At 38.3% G+C, this 26950-nt stretch overlaps 2 protein-coding genes and 8 non-coding genes across 11 annotated transcripts in view; 4 read left to right on the top strand and 6 right to left on the bottom strand.

Annotated features, from left to right (window-relative positions):
* The window catches only part of LOC116178913, a 194765-nt gene that overhangs the window by 4041 nt on the left and 163774 nt on the right, over positions 1 to 26950 (bottom strand). Inside the window, exons 3-4 of the mRNA XM_031498571.1 lie at positions 17277 to 17458; positions 15803 to 16060 (exon numbers count right to left, since the gene is read on the bottom strand). Coding sequence (XP_031354431.1) covers positions 15803 to 16060; positions 17277 to 17375 — 357 coding nt within the window. The 5' untranslated portion in view covers positions 17376 to 17458. The remainder of the gene's footprint in view (positions 1 to 15802; positions 16061 to 17276; positions 17459 to 26950) is intronic.
* Positions 1 to 26950, top strand: part of LOC116178914 — a 195833-nt gene that overhangs the window by 53651 nt on the left and 115232 nt on the right. The window lies entirely within an intron of this gene.
* Trnan-guu lies at positions 258 to 331 on the top strand. The gene has a single exon. It is a non-coding gene; the product is annotated as a tRNA-Asn (tRNA).
* Trnan-guu lies at positions 2051 to 2124 on the top strand. Its single transcript has one exon. It is a non-coding gene; the product is annotated as a tRNA-Asn (tRNA).
* Trnan-guu lies at positions 4396 to 4469 on the top strand. Its single transcript has one exon. It is a non-coding gene; the product is annotated as a tRNA-Asn (tRNA).
* Positions 5350 to 5423, bottom strand: Trnan-guu. The gene has a single exon. It is a non-coding gene; the product is annotated as a tRNA-Asn (tRNA).
* Positions 6591 to 6664, bottom strand: Trnan-guu. The gene has a single exon. It is a non-coding gene; the product is annotated as a tRNA-Asn (tRNA).
* Trnan-guu lies at positions 6984 to 7057 on the bottom strand. The gene has a single exon. It is a non-coding gene; the product is annotated as a tRNA-Asn (tRNA).
* Trnan-guu lies at positions 7360 to 7433 on the bottom strand. Its single transcript has one exon. It is a non-coding gene; the product is annotated as a tRNA-Asn (tRNA).
* Positions 12749 to 12822, bottom strand: Trnan-guu. The gene has a single exon. It is a non-coding gene; the product is annotated as a tRNA-Asn (tRNA).

The raw sequence follows: 26950 nt of genomic DNA, 5'->3' as shown, positions 1-26950 counted from the left end.
TAGATTGACAATTGCGCCCGATCGGATTATAGGATTTTTTTAAAATTATTTTTCTGATACAGTGCATTTGTTGGAAAATATCAGAAGAATTCGAGATATAGGGTTTTCAGCAAGTATTTTTTAAATACTCAATGAAAGACTTTTGACGAACTGAGGAGTTTCAGTGAATCTTGGTGACCAAAAGTAGAAATATACCTTCGTGCTTTAAGTGGACTTTTGATGGCGAACCACCCTGTATTTCTTTATTGAGAAGCACAGCCTCCGTGGCGCAATTGGCTAGCGCGTTCGGCTGTTAACCGAAAGGTTGGTGGTTCGAGCCCACCCGGGGGCGAAATTTTTTTGCGCGACAGTTTTGACCATTATATTGATTGGTGAGGGTTTTCGCTTTTTTTATGGTCTGGTCCCACCCAACCTTTCGATTTTCAAAGGGAATTTTTGCTTGGCTGGTTTTTTCTCATACACTGCTTTGGTTAGGTATAATTTTTCGTATACACGCGACATTTTATGCGAAGCGTGTTTTTATTTTCAAAATAGAACCATATAGTCTATTCCTTCACCTAGGATTTGAAGAATCGATAGAACCCAAAGGGAATAGTTAAAGAACTGTAAGGGGAATCCCCAGCAAATGACAAATTCAAAGAGTTTGTAGAATCTGAAAAATCGGACAATTCGAAGCATGATGAATTCTGAAGATTTTTAATAATATAAAACATTGGAAGAAGTCGAAGAATCTTCAGAACCTCAAAAATTCAAAAATCAAAGAACCTGAGGAATCAAAAAATTGAAAAAGGTGCCGAATCTGTCACGTACGAATCGGAACAATCTGAAGAAATCATAAACTTAAAAAAATTAAAAAAAGGTTTCGAAGAATGTGAAGAACCTAAAGGATCAGAAATAATCAATCAATAATCATAGATCAGAAGCGCTCGAGTCGGAAAAACCCGACAAATTTGAAAAATCGAAATTCGAAAATTTCCAAAAACCTGGAGGGCCTGAAAAATTGGAAAAACTTAATCTTAAATATTCACCCTGAACAACCTCAGAAATCAAAATAATTGAAAACATTGACTAATCTGTAACATAAGAAATAAATAGAAATAAAAAAATCTGGATCTGAAGATACTGAAAAATTCGGAACAAGTAGGAAAATTAATGTCAGAAAAGGCAGAAATGGAAGAGCTCAAAGTGCCTAAGAATTGACGGATCTAAAACATAATCATGGGATGCATCCGATGAAATGAAAAATGTTCAACATTGAAAATGTAAGTAAAGACACGAAGGAATCTAAAAAACAAGAAGAAACTAAAGGATCCGGAATAGTTGCCTTGAATTCGAAGCGTCCCAAGCAATGGCCGAATAATCCAAAGGAACCAAAATATCTCAAATTTGAATGATCCCGCGAATTTGAAGAATCATCTTTAAATCCTGGAGGACCTGAAGAATGAAAGAATTGAACAAATTGACGGATTTTAACACAAGAATGGGAAGAATCCAAACAAATGAAAGATTTTAAAAAATCCTGAAAGGTTATGAAAGTTTTAAAGAACCAACAGAATCCGAAGGATAGGAAGAACGTAGGAAATCGAACTATGTCATCCAAATCCGAAGTGTCCACAGAAGGATACAAACAATTCGACGAATCTGAATACAGGAAAATTCGAAGAAAAGCAGCTGACTGGGCAGGACCATAAGACTCTTCAGAGAGAATTTGGAAAAGCGGAAAAATCCGAAGAAAGGAAGAATAATTAAATTAATCTAAAAGTTCTGAAGGATTTTGAAAATCTGAAGAAGTTTGAAGAATTTGAAAATCTCAAGGACCTTAAGTTTTTTAAAGTAACAATTTTGAATTTCATGAAATCCTATGAGAAACCAAAGAAATCTCGAGTCTGAGAAAAAGTTGATAAATTTGGGATACTTGAAGAAATTGACTACTGGGGAAAACTTAAAGCATGGAATTAAACCGAAAAAAGACGACACAATTCATATCATTAATTTTAATAACTAATAAATGATAACTTTTCAATGCACTGTTTCTGTATGGGTTATCAACGCCTCCGTGGCGCAATTGGCTAGCGCGTTCGGCTGTTAACCGAAAGGTTGGTGGTTCGAGCCCACCCGGGGGCGCTTTTTTATGGTCTGCGTGATTCCAAAATACATACTCCACTTGTAAGGTTGTCTGGTTTCACCCGACCTTTCAAGTCATTTGTCAGGCAAGTAATGGTTGCTTCGTGTAAACGGAACCTGTCCCACAAATGATATAAGTTGCTTGTTACTTTTGGGACAGCAGGTTACCTGAAGCACGTTATCTGTCTAACAAGTAGCATCGTGTAAACGAGCCTTTAAATCCCAAGGAGAATAATGGAAAGGGCTCATTTTCATAGAGCCCTCTACCGCCCATCCATCCACAGATTTCGATAAAGAGCAAGGGGGAATTATGTCATAAATACGGAACGTGTAAAAATCTAAAGAGATCTCCAATCTAAGAAATTCGACAGAAGTGCGAAGAATTAGAACATTAAATCCTTCTAGTTTTCAGGGTTACTTAATTTAATTTAGTACGTTTAAAACTTCCGCTATTGTTCGTATCTACCGTAATAGTTTCCAATTCGCAAATTATCCTTTAAAAGTTTGTCCGTATTCGCAGCAGTATTTCTTCGCGAATTGTCCATTAATTGCTGAAAAGAATCTGACTCACCAGCGATTTTAATTTTACGGGTACCTCTCCGAAAAAACGATTAATGCCCTAACCTATAAAACCACCCTGCGCTAATGCACAGGTGCCTGACCCAACGTCGCTCACGGTTCAATGCGCATTGTCTGACGGTTCTCCCAGAACAGCCAACTTCCCACTTACATGTTTTTATTGACATCCATCTCGTGAATATAACAACGCAAAATAAACAAAATCTTTCCTGTAATCTGAACCAATCACGCCACAGCCCGCGATTCATTGGCGCCTTCAATTTTCAAACGCATTTAAAAAGTCAGGATCGTATTTAAGGACCAGTCGCCCACAAACTGGCAGTAAATAATTTTGTTTGGAAAGAAGAAAATGATTAAAGTTTGTAAGGTAACTATCTCTTAAAATATGACGAGAGGGCTAACCATTGATTCTTGGCCACTATTGGCATGAACTTTCACTAATTGTTCACTTACACATAACCAGTTACCAGTGTAACATAAATTTAATTAGGTGCTTTATTTAATACAACTAATTAAAAATAAATGTATAACAGTTATTATTTATCACTTATAATTTATAACATAACTCAAGCGTATCGAAGTTGGAACTGATCACTAATCTTTCTTGGTGCCTCGATGTCTATCGGGATTTCTGGAATGTTGGATACAGTATTATAACACCGGAGATATCCGAAGAAATGGAACAATATGAAAATCGGAAGGTCTTGATGAAACTAAACAACACGAAGAAGCTGAACGTCCAAAAAAATTAAATGAAAATTGAAAAAATTAAATATAATCCAGTACTGAAAAATTTCAAGCATCCGAAAATGGAGTATTTTAAAGAGTCTTAGTACTGGAAGAGATTTAAGAAACGGAAAATTTCAAAAAATAGAATCAAAAAGGACCTGAATGCGATAATTTCATAAATCTGATATAACCGGAAACTCGAAAATTTGGAAAAACGAGTAATTGAAGAAACTGTAAAATGAAGAAAAACCAAATACCTTATTGAACTAATCTGAAACATCCGAAGAAATTTAAGAATGTGAAAACTCTGAGGAATTCAAAGAACTGAAAAAATTTAAACAATTTAAACAAACGAAAGAATTCGAAAAATAGGAAGAACCTAAAGGATAAAACTACCAATTATAATATGATAAATCCAAAGGGTTCAAAAAATGTACAAATAATCTAAATAAACCAAAGGATGTCAAAAATACGTCCACCCGTCGCCTCCTACCATCATTTGATTCATTTGGATCGGACTTGGATTGGACTTACAGGCCCTTACGATATTTAAGGTGGGACATTTTATTTTTTTTTAAATTCCAGAGTGTTTCACTAAAAGTAGGTAGATTTGTTTGGATCCCCATTTCAAATAACACGTTTCTGGATTATTCTGGAATATTGACATATGAAAAAAATCATTTGAATATAAAAATGTTTACTAACGGTAAGAAGTATCAAAACAATGCAAAAAATTGGTGGATCTGAAACAATCGAAGGGTCATCTTTTTTGCGAAGGACGGTCATTTTTTGATTTTTTGAAAAAACAAGAAGAACAAAGGTAAGAAATACAAATGAATATGGTTTGTTTCTGAGGAAAGATAATTTCAATTACACCGCTTATACTGTCTCATCAATTTTAATAAGTAATAAATGATTAGGTACTTGTGGATGAACTGATCTCATACGGACTGGGCTATCAAGGCCTCCGTGGCGCAATTGGTTAGCGCGTTCGGCTGTTAACCGAAAGGTTGGTGGTTCAAGCCCACCCGGGGGCGTTTAATTTTTTACCGTTGCGAGATTCACTAGAAAATTATAACAGCAATCAAACGGAAGTTATAAACCACTTTCATAGATATCGATAGTGTAGGAATGCCGCAATATCAATTTCACGCAAGAGCCATAGCGTTTACGATAACATTTAAATATAAACAATTTCATTTTCTTTATCACGTTAAGTAACTTCCTTTTTTCTTCTATTTTTTATCGCATTCTTCTGTTCGAAATGAAATGTCGGCGCTTTCGATTCTCGTGTGCCAATATTGACAATTAATGAGTTTTTTGGTAAAAAATGGCGTATGGAGAGGGTACCTTGCAAAGAATGAGATTTTTTAAATATCTACACAAAACTTCTTCAGGCTCTTCGGATTTTTTGGATGTTTCAGGTTTTTCCGAGTTTTCAGTTTTCTCCATTTTTCTAGTTCTTTAAATTCTATATTTTTTATGATTCTTCGAAATCTTTTTTTTTATTCCGATTTTTAGATCCATCCAGATTTGCAGATTGTTAAAGTTTTTCGTGTTCCTTTTGAAATCCTTCTCTTCCGGTTCTTCATACTCTCTGGATTCTTATGATTCTTCTTTTTCTTTGATTTCCTTTGAATTTTCTGCGGATTCCTCAAATTTTTCTTCGAGTTCTTTTCATTATTCTCCTTAGGTTCCTCGGATTTTTCAGATCCTAGGCTGAGGAGGAGGTTCTGTGTTGAATATAAGGTTTCGCTGCGCCTTAAACATCGTAAGGGCGAGAGAGGAAAATACTTAACCAAGGCATGTGGGAAATAACGACTCGAGCAAAAAATTCGCTTGATTATCGAAAGGTCCAAGCAGAGAGTGAATATTCTATTTCAGATCTTTGTTTTTTCCACTGACCGCATAAAAATGCGCCCCCGAGTGGGCTCGAACCACCAACCTTTCGGTTAACAGCCGAACGCGCTAGCCAATTGCGCCACGGAGGCTGTGCTTCTCAATAAAGAAATACAGGGTGGTTCGTCACCAAAAGTCCACTTAAAACACGAAGGTATATTTCTACTTTTGGGCACCAAGATTCGCTGAAACTCTGGATTATTCGGTCATTTCTTGGGAAGCTTCGAATTGAAGGCATAATTTGAACTTTTCTGGATCCAATTCAATAATGAACATTTTTCATTTCATCGGATGCGTCCCATGATTATGTTTCAGATCCGTAAATTGTTTCTTTTCTTCTGAGGCTCTTTGAACTCTTCCATTTTTGCCTTTTCTGACATTAATTTTCCTATTTTTTCCGAATTTTTCTTCTTTCTTCAGATCCAATTGTTTTTATTTCTATTTATTTCTTATGTTACAGATTCGTGAATGTTTTCAATTATTTTGATTTCTGAGATTCTTCAGGGTTTCTTCGCATGTTTAAGTTTTTCCCCAATTTTTCAGGCCCTCCAGATTTTTGCAAATTTTCCAATTTCGATTTTTCAAATTTGTCAGGTTTTTCCGACTCAAGCCCTCTTGGGAAGGTTCTGATCTATGATTTTTATTTCTGATCCTTTCAGTTCTTCCCATTCTTCGAAATCTTTTTTTAATTTTTTAAGTTTATGATTTCTTCAGATTCATACGTGACAGTTTCGGCAACTTTTTTTTTGATTCCTCAGGTTCTTCGGATTCTAGAATTCATTACAATTTTTGAGGCGAATAGCATTCTTGAGGTTCTGAAGATTCTTCGACTCCTTCCAATGTTTTAGGTATATTAAGTATTAAAAATCTTCAGAATTCATCACACTTCGAATTGTTCCGTTTCTTCGAATTGTCCGATTTTTCAGATTCTACGAAACCTTTGGAATTGTCATTTGCTGGGGATTTCCCTTACAGTTCTTTAACTATTCTCTTTGGGTTCTTCAGATTCTATCCATTCTTCAAATCCTAGGTTAAGGAATAGACTATGGTTTTATTTTGAAAATAAAAACATGCTTCGCATAAAATGTCGCAAAGGCGTGTATAGGAAAAATTATACTTAACCAAAGCAGTGTGTGAGAAAAAACCACCCAAGACAAAATTACCCTTGAAGATCAGAAGGTTAGGTGGAACCAGACCATAAAAAAGCGAAAACCCTCACCAATCAATATATGGGCAAAACTGCCGCGCAAAAAAAAGTTCGCCCCCGGGTGGGCTCGAACCACCAACCTTTCGGTTAACAGCCGAACGCGCTAGCCAATTGCGCCACGGAGGCTGTGCGTCTCAATAAAGAAATACAGGGTGGTTCGCCATCAGAAGTCCACTTAAAGCACGAAGGTATATTTCTACTTTCGGCCACCAAGATTCGCTGAAACTCCTCAGTTCGTCAGAAGTCTTCCATTGAGTATTTAAAAAAACTTGCTGAAAACCCCATATTTCGACTTCTTCTTCTGATATTTTCCAAAAAATGCACTGTATCAGGAACATGCAACCCCCCGAACTTAGGTAGTCTATCTACCAATCACAGTGTCACGTCCTGTATACCCATGTGTAAGTGCTGAAAAATGGACAAGTGAACGGCAGTAAAACAGAATCGCCCCCGGGTGGGCTTGAACCACCAACCTTTCGGTTAACAGCCGAACGCGCTAACCAATTGCGCCACGGAGGCTTCACAGTCTAATACAATACAAGGTGTTTGGAGAAGCTCGCCGTTTAATTTTCGAGTTCATCGACGCCAATTTGACGTTTGAGCGTTGAACTCCTTCCTTTCTGTTTCGAACGTGAGTATTCCAGTTAACAAAGACATCTTTATAAGAATGGGTTCAGGATCAGCGTTATATATTAGATTGAATTCATCGAGACGATCCAACCCAGTAGAGAGAATTCCGCGATGTTTCAAGCTGATCAATACGAAAACCTTCACCAATCAATAAGTTCTATGGACGAAACTGCCGAACAAAAAAAAAATTTCGCCCCCGGGTGGGCTCGAACCACCAACCTTTCGGTTAACAGCCGAACGCGCTAGCCAATTGCGCCACGGAGGCTGTGATTCTCAATAAAGTAATACAGGGTGGTCCGACATAATTTAAAGCCTGCAACCTGGATGTGTATTTTGGTTTTTGATCACTTAAGATCAGAACTCATGCTCACTCGACTGAAACCCCTCACATGGTAGGAAGACGCGTTGGAGTTTCTTCTGGATTAATGGGAAAATTTTTCGGTCGAGACTTTGCGGACTGCGGAGTTCCAAGTCTCAACGTGTCTAGATATCAAGGAGGAGTAGCTGTCTTCATCACATCTAGAAGGAGTAATAATGGTCGATGAACAATTACAATGATGGTTTCGACCAATGACTCAAACTCAACAGGCGACAATTACTTTGCGTGGCATGTTACTACTAAGGCGATCATGGAGCAGCTGGGAAGCAGTTGATCCTGGTTTTGGCGGTGAAGATTTGATAGAAGGTTTCAGAGCAGGGGAGAACTTCAGAGTCTTCCCACTTATTTCACTTTCGGCAAGTGCAAATATATTGACTATATAGGAGGTCACAAAACGGCAGAAAAGGCGTGGATAACCCTGTCTAGCTTCATCAGCTTAAATATCTGGCAGATTTAACTACCATAAAGACCGAGTATACGAGTATTGGAAAAAGTTTTCTCCTCAACTATACGATCCTACATTGTGGTATAACCTTTGAAGAACGTGCTCTCTCACTGTTCATCCTGAGAGGCCTCTCAAGGGACAAATATGAAATCTTCACCAGAACATTGGAACATCAAGAATGTTTAAGTTGTGATGACATGATAAGTAGATTGTTGGTGGAAGAAAAACGTCAAACCAGATTAGACGACAAAAGTAGACAAGGTCAAAGCCTTGGCGGCAGTGCTGAAGTCGAAAGCGAATCAAGGTAAGAAGCACAAGACCCATGGAAAACTCAAGGAGCTAAAGGAGAAAGTAGGAGTGAAGATCCAGTCTACAAGTGCTATACGTGTGGAAATTTTGGACACAAATCTCGTGACTGTCCAGAGGTGAAGGACTTCTTGTAGCAACAGCGACGAAATGTACAGCAATTAGTTCCATAAGCCGGCTTTATAGCTCAGTGGTAGACCGTTGGGGTATAAATCCGGAGGTCGGGTGTTCGAACCTGGGTTGAGGTGAATTTTTCATCTGTGGCAGAGATGGGAATTACCTTAGACCAGTTTCGAGCATTCTGCCGGCTAGTCCGAATTAGGTTTTCCTGTAGTTTTCCTAATTCGTAAGGTAAATACCGGGGTAGTATAGAACAACTTAAGACCTTTTTCTGCAGAGGAATCTCTAAAAAGCATTATGCGGGTCACTCTGTAATTGGGCGCAAGCATGTTGAGGGCCCAGAACAAGAGAGGGATAATAAATAAATAAATAAATAAGCAAAATTGTCGATTCAGTCCGCAAACCCAAAGACTCTTATTCGTCAGATCACATGATGCTATTGAAGGAAGAGTTTATTGAACTGAATGAAGATTACTACGGTATCATCGAGATGTGAAACGGGGACGAAGTCCAGATAGAGGGCAAGGGCATCGTAATGATTCGTATACCCGAAGAAGACGCAGGATTCAGCAAGTTGTATCTTCCAGATCTTTAACTTGCTTTGATTTCGGTTTTAAAGTTAAGGGATGAAGGTTTGGACGTCATGCTCACTGATGATAGTTAATGATGGGCTGATCTTTACAGTCAAGAAAGAAGAATGATCGAATATACGGATGTAAGAAGTGAAAATTTTACCATTGGACAGAAGACTTGCATAAAAACGGAAGAAAAGACCGGAAAAGTGCACCAGGTTATCAACAGCTAAATGGTCTGACAGAACGACAAAACCGCTTTCTAGTAGAAATGGCAAGATGTATGTTAGAGCCCGGTGTACCCATGAATTTTTGGGATGAAGTCAAGTCATTATGATGACCCTCAGAATCCCTTACGAAATCTGCCACGTCGAAGAAATTTGAATCAAAAGCAGAAAATGCGTCCTGGTTGGTTTCGCCGAAAACACGAAGGAAACCACCCGGTTATGGTGTTGGGGCGAAGAAAGGTAATCATCCCTTACGAAATCTGCCACGTCGAAGAAATTTGAATCAAAAGCAGAAAGATGCGTCCTGGTTGGTTTCGCCGAAAACACGAAGGAAACCACCCGGTTATGGTGTATGGGGCGAAGGAAGGTAATCATCAGCCAAATGTTTCAGTTACGTTTGAAGTAACTCGTGGTGATCCGTTGAAAAGATCGTGGATCTAAAAGTATTCAAACCCCGTTCTTTCACCTTCACAGTTTTACCCTCCAAATGTTTCAAAGTAACTCGTGGTGATCCATCGTGGATCTAAAAGTATTCAAACCCCGTTCTTTCATACGTTGCGAAACGAGACACTTTTTCGAATCTATTGCCAAACACGCTTATTACCGAATCAGTACAACTGTTAAGCGACACGACAAACGATCTGCTTCGAGGCACCTTGTAGAGAGATACGGGTAAATATCCACCGCCCTCTAGTGGCGCTTTATTGCAGTAGTGCACATCGGCATCTGCACTTGTGCTAGGAATGTGCCGGTTAGTCAGTAAATTATAAATATAACGAGAAACCAATTGAATATTCCATTTCACTATAAAAGATCAATTTATACGCATAGGTATATGGAGATAGGGGTAGTTTATAGAAGTTAACAGAATATGTTGTCATTCAATCAGCTCTTGAGCCTAAACGACTCACTCTAGCAAAAATATGCTAAGAACATTTCTTGTAGGAAATTTCTGCCTCTTCAATTTTGCTCCCAACATACTTTTTCGAAAATCGCATGGTTTCGAAGATATTTGCAAAAAACCGTTTTTGGGCGCCATCTTGCCAAGATGGCGGCGCCGGCGGCATGTCTCGGATTGTACATTTTGTGAATTTTAGTTCTGGACATCCAAACCTGCAAAGTTTCAAAACTTCCGGACATATTTCCAGGTAAGCCGTACTTTTGATTCCCAATGATTGGCCTAATTCCCCGGCACAAATTCAAATTCTTCACTTCTTGACCTATTGGCACCGGTACAAAAACACCCATTACAAATAGCCTGTATATAACTAGCATCCTGATGTATATTTAAGATGACACAGCCAATCACAATAAAAAGTGCAAATCTCCCGCACAAATTCAAATTTACCACGACAAAATGGCAGACGGCGCAAATTCAAAAATTTACCTAAGTCTCTCGCACAAATTCAAATTTACCGCTACAAAATGGCCGACATCCCTAAAAATCAAACATTCAATTACTGCCACGTAATAAAACGAAGTAGGTACTATGACATCACGTGACGTCAGAAAAAAGAGTGTGGGAGGTGCTGGGCTTACACTACTGGCGTATTATTACTATTGATCAAACCTTCCATGATCATGCAGAGATCCAAGGACGAATAAGGAGTGTCTGTAATGTTCAATTTTCAATTGCTTTTAATAGTCTTTGAACGACCAACCTTGTAGATCCTTTAGGAGTTTTTAGGAGCTTAGAGGGGTCTCTGAGACTTTTTAAGAAGTCTTTAGGAGCTCTTAAGACATAGGTAGTTTCAAAGCGGTTTCTACATGCTTTAGAGCTTTTACCTTTCGTGTTTAAGAACTGAACTTTTAGGTGATTTGATGAATAGCCAATAGTCTTAAAGGGTCTCCAAGTGTCTTCGAGGATTTTTAAGAACTTTCTTTAGAGCCTTTTAAAAATTTCTACAGAGTTGTTTTGAGGGTTTTTCCGAAAGCTTCGATGAGACTTTACCCATAACCTAAAATCGTAGATATGAAAGAATGAGAGGGAGAATTAAAAGAATGACACAAATAACAACACAATGAAGAATGAGAAAAATCCGAATAATAGAAAACATTAGGGAGTATTTGAAGGGCTCCCATAATCTGAAGAAATACAGAATGAAGAATCTTAGGAAGCTTAAACATACGAAGATAGGAAAAATTCTAAGATATGGAGGAATCTTAAAAGATCTGTACACTTTAAGAAAAATTGAAGAAACTATTCGAAAATAAATAAATAAATAAATAAATAAATAAGAAAATGAAAAGTAGACATAAGGTCTGATGAAACTGAAGAATCGGAAGAATCTTCTTACCTGAACAAATTGAACTCAGAATTCCATGAAACGAAAAACATACACACAACCTAAAACTGAAGATATGAAAGAATGCATAGAACCTAAAATATCTGAAGAATTAAGAATTAAAAAGAAGAAAAGAAACTGGAGAATGAGGAAAATCCGAATACTATAGAAAGATAAAAACACTCGAAGCATTAGAAGGCTAAAAAATATTCACAATATGGCGAATCTGAGGAATTAGAAGAATGCAAAGGAAGAATTTGAAGACTATAAAAAATCAGTCTCCTGTATCTAAAAATTTGAATAATCTGAACGGATGGCGATAATTTGAAGAATTTTAAGAAACTGACCATACTAACAAAGGAAAAATTATAAAACATGCGGGAATCTTAAAAGATCTGAAAACTGGGGAGAAAGTGAAGAATCTATTCGAAAATAAAGATTGAGAGAATCAGAAGTAAACGTAAGGTATTTGAAGAACCGGAAGAATTGCTTAGATCTCAGTTTCAACATCGATATCGAAGTGATAAATATGCGCGCTTGTGTTATAAGTAAGTCTTATAAATGTCTCTGCAAGGAAGTGCTAAAAATTGAAATGTTATAAATCAAAATCAGAGTGACTCATACACTGAATATTCTAGATTGTTTCGGACCCACTGCGCCATAATGGCTCCGTTTTGTTACAGTATCAATGATAGGTATAGAAACATTTTTCTCTCGTAGGACTCGCATTGTTGGTAAGCCCTCCGGAATGATCACAATTGTAAATTTATTGCACCTAATTCCATCATCAGAAAATTGTTTCATTTGTTTCGCGAATAAAAGATAATTAGAACCGTAGTCATTTCGGCGGTAGTTCGCGTCGAACGATCTAATTATAACTTTAATTTTGTTTTTATCAAATTTATTCCCGCTTTTGATGAAATTTCACCGACGGGCCTAATCTAAAATTTTATAACTATTTGCATTATTAACGTTACGCTCCTTTGCGAGCACGCGAATCGCGGTAGTAATCGCCGATAAGGAACCTCAGGAAAACCGCCGTAAATTAAATTATCCATTTGTTGTACCCGCAATAAGTTTGTTGGTCTTATCATGTCGGTTCTCTAAATAAATAACTCGGAAGTTTGTACGCGGCGTTTTCCACAATTTATGGCCAGGTCGATATTTTCGAGGTTTCCAGGTGATTTACGCCAGGAGTTCGTGAATTTGTTCGATGCAGGAGATGAACGTTTGAAAAAAAATTGAACGCCCCCGGGTGGGCTCGAACCACCAACCTTTCGGTTAACAGCCGAACGCGCTAACCAATTGCGCCACGGAGGCTTAATGGACGTGCACGTCTGAGATGTCAATGCTTTTCTTAATTGTACCTAATTGGCTTTTTCTATAATAACTGGGCAAATAATTTATAACTAAATTAAAGTGTATTTCCCTAGGTATTTCCAAACATTTTAAGATCATTAATTCGTAGAATGTATAGTTTAGTTATATCCAATATAATTTTTGTTGCATTGAATACACTGTGACGCACCCAGACCTGCATATAACAATAGGCTGGGAAAAAAAGAACTGACCAAGAAAAAAACCAGCCAACAAATTAATACTAAACTTTATAGCATGAATGCATATTATGATGGTTGTCAAGTAAATCACTATAATGTCGAATCCCCGGCTCCACTGGGATTCCTAAAGAATTAATATTTGATACCCATAACATAAAAAAACAATTATTAAAACATTACAATAAATTCACATAATAAGTTTGGATATTGGGTGGCCAGTCCAAATTCCACACTTAGTAGTCTAGTTGCTCTGATGTCAGAATTGTATGAAAACGCTAGGAGTTGGCTTCTCAGAAGAGCATTTCACACAGGAAGGATATCGCAATTGATACAAAAGGGCACAACGAGAACGTAATCTTTTAGCAGATCCCTGTGAAGGTGTGGCCGGGCTTAGCCAGCGTCTCCTTTCTACTTTAAAGTAATTAATTCTCAAAGCCAAGTGCAACAATCAACGATCTAACGTACTTCACTCGCCTCTAGATGAAGCACCCTGTAAATAAACAGTAACATATTCATGCAAAAGAGAGGCAATATGCTGCAAGAAGTTTAATTATAGATTGACAATGTAGTGTCGATGTTTCCAAATACCTACAGCACGAACTCCTATTGAATATCATCCCTAAGAGAACATCTGTATCTAAATATCAATAAAAATACGTAAATCTGTCAGGAATTCATATTGCGGGTTGGCAGGTAAAACCAACACTAGGAACAGAGGGACACTGTAAATTGGAAAACAACATATTTACTTTACGTAAAACATAATAGAATCTTGCCGTAAGTATCTCTATGTATTTAATTTAAAGTATGATCCTCATAATTATAAAAGGGCAATTTGTATTTAGAATGCGCTATAAATGACAATACCCATGCTGTACTGGAATGCCGTTAATTTGGCAAATAATCTAACACGATCATATAATATAATTACTAGATGGATGCTATAAATGAAAGATAAAAGGAATACGTCACCTAGTAATTGTCGAAGCTGCACTCACTATTCGAAACGTAAAAATTACCTCTGCCTTCTACAAAAGCATAATACATCTCCTCTAAAATTCCCTTTTTGGTAAAAACGAAGTCGAGACATTTAAATCGACGCGCTCGAAGTCGTCGGGTCGATATGGATCATTAACTTCCCTCGTATAGCATTATGCTTGGCACTTTTATTGTAAATTATGGCTCATTTGAATGTAGGGCAGAGAGAAAAAAAAACGTGTTCCACGGAAACGAAACAAAGCGCGCTCTTGAATTCTTTAGTGGCGGCCAGGGGCGGCTTCGGGAATATTTAAATCGAATTTTAGCGGTCAAATTCGGTTCCATTACTACACAGAATGCTTATATTGCAAGCCTCACCAAGTGAATAAAAATAATGCCTAATTTTTTTATTTTTCGAGAACTCGGGAATAAGCGTTTTTTAGCGTCGACTTTTTAACGAGGCGGTTATGCTTTCTCTCAATCGTCCGGACGCTCGCTCACTCGATGGCTTCATGTCCATCAACAAAATATATCTAAAGTATTTTCAAAGATTTTTCAAAAATTTCAAAAACGGAGCAACTTTGTAACCAATTAACCTACACTGTAGCTCTCACCGTTACGGAGATCCTATGGTGAGCCAAATGCCCTTTGTTGGTACCCGCTTCTGACGTCCCGTTCACCCGAAATTCGCATTCTAGTGTATTTCGCTAAAAACAAATAGTATTGAATATTTGAGGTACTTCTCATTGCTCGATACGAGAAAGAGCGACCACGATTTAAGCTTTAAGAAAAAAATTCCGTCACTCAGAAGTCGTGCGCGTTCACAAGATCTTTCCAATTTGAAAACAACCGGACCAAAACTTTAGAAGAGCGGAAGAGACTAAAAAATCACCACGTTAGTATAACACGCTCGGGGATGGCGCCCAGATGTCACCGTCCCCAAAGTTGTTAATTACACGGCCCACGTGCACTCCTCGTCTCCCTACAAGCGATCTTCTGTTGGGCCGTATTTGCTCCCAGCCCGCCAGCCGGCCAAAGTGAGACTAAAAGTTACCTTTTTAAAAGAAATTTGCAAAAATGACGGTGTCATTATGGCAGATTTAGCAAGACCAATGGGATGCCATTATAATATATATACAGTGTGTCCCAGGTAGAACGCACCATAGGGAAACGGCAATGTTGCGAAGGATCCACGAGGACTCGGATCATTGCATTTTCTACAGAGCGGTATACGAGTGGTTTTCTTTCGCAAACTTGAGCGACGGCAAATTAATTTTGGTGTTACAGTCGTGCTATCAAAAATAGAAAATCCAATTTCGGACGAAATAAAATATTCCACGCGTGCATTACGTGTTTCAAAACCGTGCATAAGTTGAGGAAATTCGAACTCATCAAGAAATCTGAAGCGGTATACAGCCGGTAAGGGAAATTCTTCTACATTTTTCAACAAGACTGTTTACTTCATATACCACGAATACAAACTTCGACCTGGGGGAATCCTGAATCAGGACAATGTCTGTGGGAATCTCGACACCTTCAGGAGAGGAATAGTTAGAGATATTGCACAAAACTTGATTGTCCCATTGTTTGTCAATTTTGATTTTATTTTATTAATTTAACCATTTTAATTGAGATGGAATAATCAATTTAAATAGTGCGACCACCCATTATATAACGTTAAGGATTACTTGTTGTCTAGAACCTCCGCTGTCAGCCTTATCGAGTGATATTTTTATGCAAAAAAAAACGACTAAAATACAAACCTTTCTCGGATTAACGAGATGACCGTAATGCAATGGTGCAGCTATAGCATAGTAACGATCACAATTAAGTCCACAAATCGTCCAAAGAACCATGGGGTGCAGAATTGTAAACAGAAATCCGTGTAGGGCGCACGGGGCGCCGCTGGACAGCCAGTTGCTTCTCGTCAGTCCAGGCGCGGAGAAAGCCAAAAAAAGTAGGGCCAAGACGGTGTTTAGCGCGCCGAGATGCAGCAGCAATATGTTGTTGGCCGTTGCTGCCTGAAAAGATAACTGTAGTTATTGCGGTTTTGTGCGGACTTGGCTTGTTGTCAATTTAAGTCATTGGAATAAAAAGTTACATAGTAGGATTTTACTTAGTTTGCGCGCACGTCATCGCTGTATTGTGACGTCATCATTAAGTATGTTTACATAGCATTATGCAATCGATGGAGGAGAATATTTTTATGAGCGGCTATACAGACAGTGCGGCATTGCGGGTAAGATACCCATTACATTAACGACTTCGATTGACCAACGACACCATTATTTGGATGTAAAGGAAAAAAATCATTTTAATTGTATTAACAACGCCCCTCCCCCATTACCTACAAAAGGCACTTTTGTTCATATTTTGGCGTTTTTTCGGAGATGCCCATGGAGTGCCGAATCGCTGCTTGTGCGAAACCATCAACATCGCTAACGGGTTTCCTTCATTGATTTGTTTTTTTTAGGACATTCTAGAGGTTTGCCCGATTTACAAATTTGTGAAATAGGGCACTGTTTGCAGGCTAATATTTAATGTATCCGCAACTCTCTTTGAATTGAATCTTGGTACGAATTCTTATATTACTAAAGTATCCAGTCACCTCTCCCACTGCTGCGAGTGGTAAAAGTGAACCGCCATTATCTCTTCCTCGTTCAAAATAACGATTAGAAATAAGTTGCTTACTTTTTCTTGGTAAACCCGATGGCAACTTTTGGCGCAGAATATCGCAGTGAAACATAACAGAAGTTATAATTATTCGTTATATTTTGTGAAATACATTGATCAGTCTGACATAATTCCAAGGTTTATTGTAGTTTAAAATGATCTTTTTCTTAGTACGTTGGTATTCCCCAAAAACAAAATTGATGACGTGGGTGCAGTAAGGAAAATCCTACTTTTAGATTTTACTGTAAAATGTACATTTAGTAAAGTATAGTCAAATTGGGAGTTTTTTTAAGAACATTTGAGGAGGTGATTTTTCGCGGGAATATTTTAATGATCTATCAGGAACTGTTGCTGACCTTTTCAGAATTTTAAAAACGCGTCAAGTTGACCCACATTTGGTTCTTTATTTGCCGGAGCCCTTTCTAAAATTTCTCTTCTTCTTTTAATTACGGCCTCAATCAACGCATAGGGATGAGAAGTTTATGGTCAGTAATTTCGAACAAAAGCCCATTTTACTTAATCCGCAGCAGAATCTGATATACTCGTACCTTATTCTATACTAACCTGCCTTGTAAGGACGACTACGATTAATATGTACGCGTTCAGAATGAGACCAATTAGAGTTGCAATGCTTAAAGGCACCGTCAGTCCTAAAGAGGTCATTCCGGCACCAACCGTAGATTACGTGACGTCCTCCATCATCTCCACTTTTTCCCTGTCGTCCTATAAAGCTCTTGGGAGATTACCTGCAAAGAAAAAGCTTTGATAGATTTTTAATATAATTTACTTCACCTCTTAGACACATACATGGAGTGGTTCGTTATCTACTTTTATGATCGATCGAAGCGCCATTGAAAGCCGTTTTCTAACCGTCAAGGGTTGTTGACGGGCGGATGATGATAAGGGTAAAATCGCGAGCTTGATTCAACAAGTTACAATTTTGTTCAATATGACTTTGTTCAACGTTTCTCATTAATTTACCAAAAGTATGCAATTAATGTAATGTGTTCGGTATCCAACTCAAAGACGGTCTCATCCAACAACACCTAAAATAGGTGTCATTTGACTTTCGAATTTTTATTGTCTGTATACAACGAGGGTTGCAAAAGCTATAAACAAAAAAAAACGCTTCAAGGATCAAATTTAGAACGTTTGCTACTTGTGTCGTGGCATTCAAAGGTGAAAGTCGAGAGTGCTTCTAAGCAATTTCTATTTTGCAAGTAACTCGAGTGATTCTTTAAGAGATTCAGTAATTTTAATTAATCTGATTACGGAAATTCTACAAGAGCCCATATTCGGTTGGGGAAACTCTGATCGAACATAGCCAAGATAAGAGGAGCTTCCCCTGCAGGTGTTGGCAAGTTCGGGAACAAAAAATAGCCACTGGGTGCTAGATCTGGACTACAAGGCGGATGATCAATTTAAAAAAAGCAAAATTGCACATTTAAACTTGCGTGGGATTTTTTAGTTACGGCTCTAGCGCTAGCGGATGTTAATGGATAAAAATTGCCGGTTTTATTAATAAAGCGCCATTTTGGGGGTGTAAGTAGAGTTGCGTCATTACGAGAAAAAGTAGGAGATCCTTCGTCCTAAATTTTTGATTTATGATCCTTCGTTTAGCCACCGAGCAGGAACCCTTTTAATGCGAGTAGTTCAAAGAAAAATCAGTGAATAGAAGATTTTATGCACTCTATGAATTTAATAATCTTTGTAAAGTGCCAAAATAAATAAAATCGTGGGCGAATAGTTCATATTTCAAATCTAATTATTATAATACTGTGCCATATCAGTTACTTTACCGGCCGAACCGTCACTTTACCGACCGTATTTTTGACATTTCCTAATGTTTATAATGACTCCTGTCATCACTGACAGATTGACACTAATCAAAAGTTATATAAAAAATTGAAATTTTGTATTAAAAGACGATTTCGGGTAAAATTTAATACAAAACTCGCCAGTAAAATGGCATTACTTAACTCGGAAATTAAAGTACTCGGTCCCCAAGGGGCCTCGCACTTCAATATTTCCACGCTAGTAATGTATCATTTTCCTGGCTTTTATGTAAATAACTATTGATGTGGTATGTGCTCTTTATGTTTTAGAGAAGATTGCGGAACCGGGGGAAGGGGGGTTATGGAATACCCCCCAGGCAAAAACAACTATAGTTCGTTTCACCAATAATTTAACAGTTCTCATTTGGTCGTAGCGGAAATTCCCACTGCGGCATTTAAAACAATAGGACAATAGCCCCCATTTAACTAAAAGTCAGCGGTTCTCAATAAAATTTTAATGTTTCAAACGCCAAATCGTAGTGCTCGTATAAATCGGCCCATTTCCTTAATAATCGATATATTTGAAATGTAGTTCCTTAAGGAATGCGTCGATAGGACATTAACGACAATAATCGTGTTGATACCATATTACTGTATTCATTAAATAGGTAGACACATTCCAAGTAGTTTCCCCAATTACAATTTGGCGTTTGAAACATTAAAATTTTATTGAGAACCGCTGATTTTAGTTAAATGGGGGCTATTGTCCTATTGTTTTAAATGTCGCAGTGGGAATTCCCGCTACTTAACGACCTAATGAGAAATGTTAAATTATTGGTGAAACGAACTATATTCAATGTTCTGTTCTCTACATCATAATACCTTTGAAAACATACTGGAGGGTATTCCATATACCCCCCCCCCCAGACCCTCCAGTACTACCTTCTCCCTCAAATCACTCAGCCCTAATGACTGATGTGCTATTTTTTCATACAGGAGTAGCAAATTTTCAATGCTCCCCGAGTTCTTGTCGTTACTTTTCCAAAAATTATGGTTTATAGGTTTGTGTGCAGTTCATACTGTGGGGGGAATTGCGGAACTGGGGGAGTCTGGGGATCCAGGTAAAAATAACAATTCAATGTTCCATTTCCCACATCATAATACCTTTGAATATGAACTGGTGGGTATTCCATACCCCCCAGACCCCCCGGTGCTACCTCCTTCCACTAATTATTCAATCTTAAACACTGCAGTGGTATTTTTCACAAAGGGCTACAGAATCTTGCCTTTATGGTTCATCATCACATGACAATACTAGGGCGCATTCCATAACCCCCACACATCTCGGTGCTACCTTCTCCCTCAAATCATTTAGCCCTAAGGACTGCTATGGTATTTTTTGATAAATGACTGGCAAATACTTCACGTGTTCTTGGCGCTACTTTTCCAAAAGTTATAGTTTATGTGGTATGTTCACTTTATGATTCAAGGAGGATTGTGAAACCGGGGGGGGGGGGATGGAAAACCTCCCCAGGCAAAAATATCGATACAATGTTCTCTTTCCTACGTCATAATACCTTTGAATATACATGATGTTACATGACCGCATGTAAAAAACAAGTACAAATTGTGCACCTTGTTCAGGTAAAGCGCATTTTTTTTAAACACCCCTACGAAATTTCTTCCAAGTGGCTATGTATCACATTTTATTTAAATGCCCAATGGTTATATTTCTTCCAAACGTCCCAATCGCCCTGTGTAGGTACTTTCCTTTGACAATTCACTCTTAAGATATAAGGAATTATAACCGATCACGACAAGGGGTCGAGGAGGAAGATTATGGTTAGTATAAATTAATTTCTTTCGTTGAGACCTTTCATTAGAGTACCATGAAGGATAAACTAGTTCCACTCCCTCCCCCCTTCCCCCTCCACCCCGTACTTTGATAAGACGACAAAAAGAAGGGCAGTAGTTTGTAGAAAACTGTTCCTTTCGTTGAGACCTTTAATTAGAATACAATGAGAGATAAAATTAATTTTTAACACCCCCCCCCCCCCCCCGGCCCCGTCGCTCACTGATCTCGAAAAAGAGTCGCACGGGAAAGTTATAGTTTGTGCAAACCAATTTATTTCGATGCAACCTTTCATTAGAATACCATGAAGGGTAGAACATTGTTCCCCCCACCCCCACCCATTTTCTAAAGTTTAACTTGCAACCATTAAAGGCATGCGTGTGCAAAATCTGAGACCAATATTGGTTGTCATATGTAAAAGTTATGCACGTTTTACTTTCAAAAACAGCATCTCAGGAAATAATTCCTGGGAGGCCCTCCTTTTAGGCAGCGGAATTTGATGGCCGTCTGGCACACCTTCACGGTATAGGCTACCTACTGCAAATTCCAGGACTCTAGGACCATTCCCCTAGAAGTAGTTCAAAACGGTAGAAGTGGGTCCGGACGGACGGACGGACAAAGCGCAAACAATAGCACATTTTTCTTAATTTTTAAAAAATACGCTAAAAATCGGGTGATAGAAGGGATCAAGGCGCACTTTTTACAGATAAACCGAGGGTCCAACGTGTGAATTTTCAAAAACTAATTCCAGATTCATCATTTTCATGTTCAAAAACCCCCAGATACCAAATTTTGTCGAAATCAGAATTTTTTCGCAACCCCAAGTAGGGGTTCGCCCCTTTGTTGTAGGAATTGTGGAAAATTTTTTTCAAAATCAGATAGGGCATATCCGAAAACCTATTCAAAGAGGTGTCACCCATCTTCTGATTGCTGAGAAAAAAATGAACTTCTTTGGGGGTGCCTCCCAAACGAAACACGTTGGACCCTCGGTTTATTTGGAAAAAGTGCTTGTCTTGATCCCTCTATCACCCAATTTTTTTTACATGCGGTCATGTAACACCCTGTATACTGGGGGGTATTCTATACCGCCCAGACCCCTACCTACTCCTTCAAATCATTCAGTCCTAAGCACTGCTGTGGAATTTTTTCAGAGAACCACAGAATCTTGCCAAGTTTTCAAAACTCCACGGGTTTTTAGGGTTGCTTTTCCAAAAATTATGGTTTATGTGGTATGAGCTCTTTATGTTTTAGAGAAGACGGCGGAACCGGGGGGTGTGGGGGTATGTAATACCCCCCAGGTAAAAACAACAATTCAATGTTCTGTTATCTACATCATAATACATTTGAATATTATACTGGGGAGTATTCCATACCCTCCAGACCCTCTGGTACTACCGTCTCCCTCAAATCATTCATTCCTAATGACTGCTGTGGTATTTTTTCATAAAAGAGTAGCAAGTTTTCAATACCTCCCGAGACCGGGTGGTTTGGGGGGTATGGAACACCTCCCAGGCAGAAATAACGATTCATTGTTCTCTACATCATAATAACTTTAAATATATACGGGGGGGGGGGGGTCCGCAACCCCCAGACCCGCTGCGATACCTTCTACCTCAAAAACATTCAGTCCTAAAGACTACTGTTACTACAGTACTACAGTACATACTACAGTAATTCTTCCCGAATAACTACAGAATCTTGCCTTCATGGCTAGTTTTTAATAGTCCACGAGCTCTTGGCGCTACTTTTCCAAAAGTGATAGTTTTTGTGGTATGTTCACTTTATGATTTAAGGAGGATTGGGAAACCGGGGGGGGGTCTGGGGGTATGGAAAACCTCCCAGGCAAAAATAACGATACAATGTACTCTTTCCTACGTCATAATAACCCCCTTTGAATATATACGGGGGGGGGGGGGTTATTCTATATCGCCCAGCCCCCTGGTGCTACCTTCTCCCTCAAAACATGCAGTCCTAAGCACTGCTGTGGTATTTTTTCACAGAGAACCACATAATCTTGCCAAGTTTTGAAAACTCTACGAGTTTTTAGGGTTACTTTTCCGAAAATTATGGTTAAATAGTAAGTTCACTTTATGTGTTGAGCAGGGTTGTGGAACCCGGAGACCTGGGGGGTATGGAATACCTCCCAAAAATAACGATTCAATATTCTCTTCCCAACGTCGTTTTTTGAGTTGTTTTGCAAACCGAGATTGCTTGCGAGTTCCGAGTACTCCTAAAAGTGCTCGAGCGCTCGGAAAAGGTGATTGTGAGCGGAAAAAACGCTCATGAGTGGATAAACCGCTCGTGGACAAAAAAAGCGCTCGAGTGCCGAGCACTTTAAGTAAACCCTCGAGTATCGAGCACCAAGCGGCCGCTCCGAAAAGTACTCGCGTATGGAACACCTCCCAGGCAGAAATATCAATTCAATGTTCTTTTCCCTACATCAACTTTAAATATATACTGGGGGATGTTCCGCACCCCCCAGTCCCGCGATAATACCTTTTCCCTCAAAATCATTCTATAAAGACTACTGTAGTATTCTTCACGAACAACTAGAATCTTGCCTTCGTGGCTAGTTTTTAATAGTCCACGAGCTATTGGCGTTACTTTTCCAAAAATTATGGTTTATGTCGTATGTCCACTTTAAGTTTTGAGGAGGTTTGTACAAGCGGGAGGTAACGATTCAATGTTCTGTTCTTTACATCATAATAATAATAATAATAATAATAATAATAATAATAATAATAATAATAATAATAATAATAATAATAATAATAATTTTAAATTGTGTTGACTCTATAGCAACGCACAGTTGGTTGTCTGAATGTGATGTCTTCCCGGAGACTGAGGGTTTCATGTTAGCAATACAAGACCAGGTCATTAACACACGCAACTATAAAAAAACACATACATAAAGATAAAACAGTGACAAATGATTCTTGTCGACTTTGTTCACAAACATCAGAAACAATCCAACATATAATATCGGCATGCACACGACTTGCACAAACTGAATACAAACATCGACACGATCAGGTAGCTAAAATCATACATCAAAAATTAGCACTTAAACACAATCTCATAACAGATAGACACCATACTACAAATACACGCCACAGATCATACTCGAAAACAACACACACAAATTATATTGGGACAGGACACTACTCACAGACAAAACTATCCACAATAATAGACCAGACATTACACTTATAGATAAAACACAAAAATCCATTTGTATTATAGACATTGCCATCCCCAACACTAACAACTTAACTAAAACACATGCAGAAAAACACCGCAAATACACCGATATAGCTATCGAGCTTAAGACGCAATGGAGAATGAAATCTACTGTTATAGTTCCCATTATTCTTAGTGCTACTGGAATTATACCAAAGACAATACACCACAATTTACAACTATTAGGTTTAGACAAAAACACATACAAACATTTACAAAAAGCAGTCATTATCAACACATGCCATATTGTTCGTAAATTTCTAAACATAACACAAGATACTACATACAGAAATGATCCACAACGTATACATGTAAACAACAGTACTCGCTCACAACACGGTACACAACATACTGTAATATCTCAACCTCTAACCCAAACAAACACACAAATACAACTTACCGAACAAACAAGTACAACAAATGATACAACATATACTACAATCAGAGATTCACCTCTGAAGCAAACCACATTATCACCACCCATTAGTATTCAACCCAAACGCAAAAGCCTAAACAGCACTTTAGACTCACAACATGACACACAACATACTGTAATATTTCCAAACTTAACTCAACCAATCACACAAACACAACTTCCTGAACAAACAAACGCAATAAATACAAGTAACGCAACACGCACTACAAAGACGCCCTCACCCACACGGCCTAGCACAGCTAAAAAACACAATACTCTTGCTTCTCAGAAACACACCACGTTATCACAAACAAAACCCACTCGTACTCAACCCAAACGCAACAACCTTAACAGCACTACAGGCTCACAAAATACTGTAATGTCTCCACCAATAACCCATGCAACAACAGAAATACAACTTCAAGAACAAAGAAACACCATAAATACAAGTAACGCAACATGCACTACAAAGACAGGTTCATCCAATAAAGTTACACGCCCTAGCACATTTAAAAAACACAAAACTCCTTCTTCACAGAAACACACCACATTTTCACAACCCACTCGTATTCAACCGAAACGCAAAAACCTTAACAGAACTACAGGCTCACAACATACTAAAATATCTCCAGCAAAAACCCAAGCAACCTCTCAAATACTACCTCAAGAACAAAGAAACACCATAAATACAACTAACGCAACATGCACTACAAAGACAGGTCCACCCAATAAAATTACACGCCCTAGCACAATTAAAAAACACATAACTCCTTCTTCACAGAAACACACCACATTTTCACAACCCACTCGTATTCAACCGCAACGCAAAAACCTTAACAGAACTACATGCTCACAACATACTAAAATATCTCCACCAAAAACCCAAGCAACTTCACAAATACAACCTCAAGAACAAAGAAACATCATAAATACAAGTAACGCAACATGCACTACAAAGACAGGTCCACCCAATAAAGTTACACGCCCTAGCACAATTAAAAAACACCTAACTCCTTCTTCACCGAAGCACACCACGTTATCACAACCCACTCGTATTCAACCCAAACGCAAAAACCTATACAGCACTACTAGCTCACAAAATACTGTAATATCTCCATCAATAACCCAAGCAACCTCACAAATACAACCTCAAGAACAAAGAAACAACATAAACACAAGTAACGCAACATGTACTACAAAGACAGGTCCATCCAATAAAGTTACACGCCCTAGCACAGTTAAAAAACACAATACTCCTTCTTCTCAGAAACAACCCACTCGTATACAACCGAAGCGCAAAAACCTTAACAGCACCACAGGCTCACAAAATACTGCAATATCTCCACCAAAAACCCAAGCAACCACACAAATACAACCTCAAGAACAAAGAAACACCATAAATACAATTAAAAAACACAAAACTCCTTCTTCACATAAACACACCACGTTATCACAACCCACTCGTATTCAACCCAAACGCAAAGCCAAAGGAACACTTACACAATAAACTCTATTTAATAAAATTACAGGAATTATTATAATGATATTTTTGTTTTGTTTTCTTCTTTCCTGATAGCGTTGACTATTGGGGCCATTAATAGCTATGTTGGTAAGTATGAATTACATACTATCTCTAGATTTCCAATGTGAGTGTGTGAATATTTATTTTATTTTTTATTTTTTTTTAAGGACCCTACATAACTTCACCAGACACAGACACAGACACTAATCGTTACTTGATTTAATCCGTGCGATTAGTTAACCAGGCTAGACCTGAGTTCTCACAAGAAACACCGACCATAATAATAATAATAATAATAATACCTGAAGAGGACCGCCATGAAGAGACCTTTGTGCCTGCTTCTCAACCGCTTGTGGATGGGACCAGCGCAAAGGATACCTCCAAAAGACGTATGAAATGGGACGAAGGGATGAATCGCTTCATTTTCGGTACGTATCTGGAGATCACGAAGATGGAAACGGACAGGACAGCATACAGAGGTAAACTATATCACGCGTTCATTACACAATACCCACATTTAGCACACTTGACAGAACAACGCATTGCAGACCAACGTAGAGTTATCATTAAGCACACCACGTTATCACAACCCACTCGTATTCAACCCAAACGCAGAAACCTATACAGCACTACTAGCTCACAAAATACTGTAATATCTCCATCAATAACCCAAGCAACCTCACAAATACAACCTCAAGAACAAAGAAACACCATAAACACAAGTAACGCAACATGTACTACAAAGACAGGTCCATCCAATAAAGTTACACGCCCTAGCACAGTTAAAAAACACAATACTCCTTCTTCTCAGAAACAACCCACTCGTATACAACCGAAACGCAAAAACCTTAACACAGGCTCACAAAATACTGCAATATCTCCACCAAAAACCCAAGCAACCTCACAAATACGACCTCAGGAACAAAGAAACACCATAAATACAATTAAAAAACACAAAACTCCTTCTTCACAGAAGCACACCACGTTATCACAACCCACTCGTATTCAACCCAAACGCAAAGCCAAAGAAACACTTACACAATAAACTCCATTTAATAAAATTACAGGAATTATTATAATGATTTTTTTGTTTTGTTTTCCTCTTTCCTGATAGCGTTGGCTATTGTGCCCATCAATAGGTATGTTGGTAAGTACGAATTACATTATCCCTAGATGTCCAATGTACGTGTGTGACCCTACATAACTTCACCAGACACAGACACTAATCGTTACTTGATTTTAATCCGTGCGATTAGTTAACCAGGCTAGACCTGAGTTCTCACAAGAAACACCGATAATAATAATAATAATAATAACTACCATAAGTACGAACATTACATTATATTTTCAATATCTTCCCTTTCAATGAATGTGATTAACGATAAAATGCACATATGTAGTGTTCAGTAAATCCTGGCGACTGAGACATCAAAT

Source organism: Photinus pyralis, unplaced genomic scaffold, assembly GCF_008802855.1.
Source record: "Photinus pyralis isolate 1611_PpyrPB1 unplaced genomic scaffold, Ppyr1.3 Ppyr1.4_LG8, whole genome shotgun sequence".
Taxonomy (NCBI): domain Eukaryota; kingdom Metazoa; phylum Arthropoda; class Insecta; order Coleoptera; family Lampyridae; genus Photinus; species Photinus pyralis.
The sequence above is the reverse complement of the archived record's forward strand: the minus strand, read 5'-3'. Positions and strand labels throughout refer to the sequence as shown.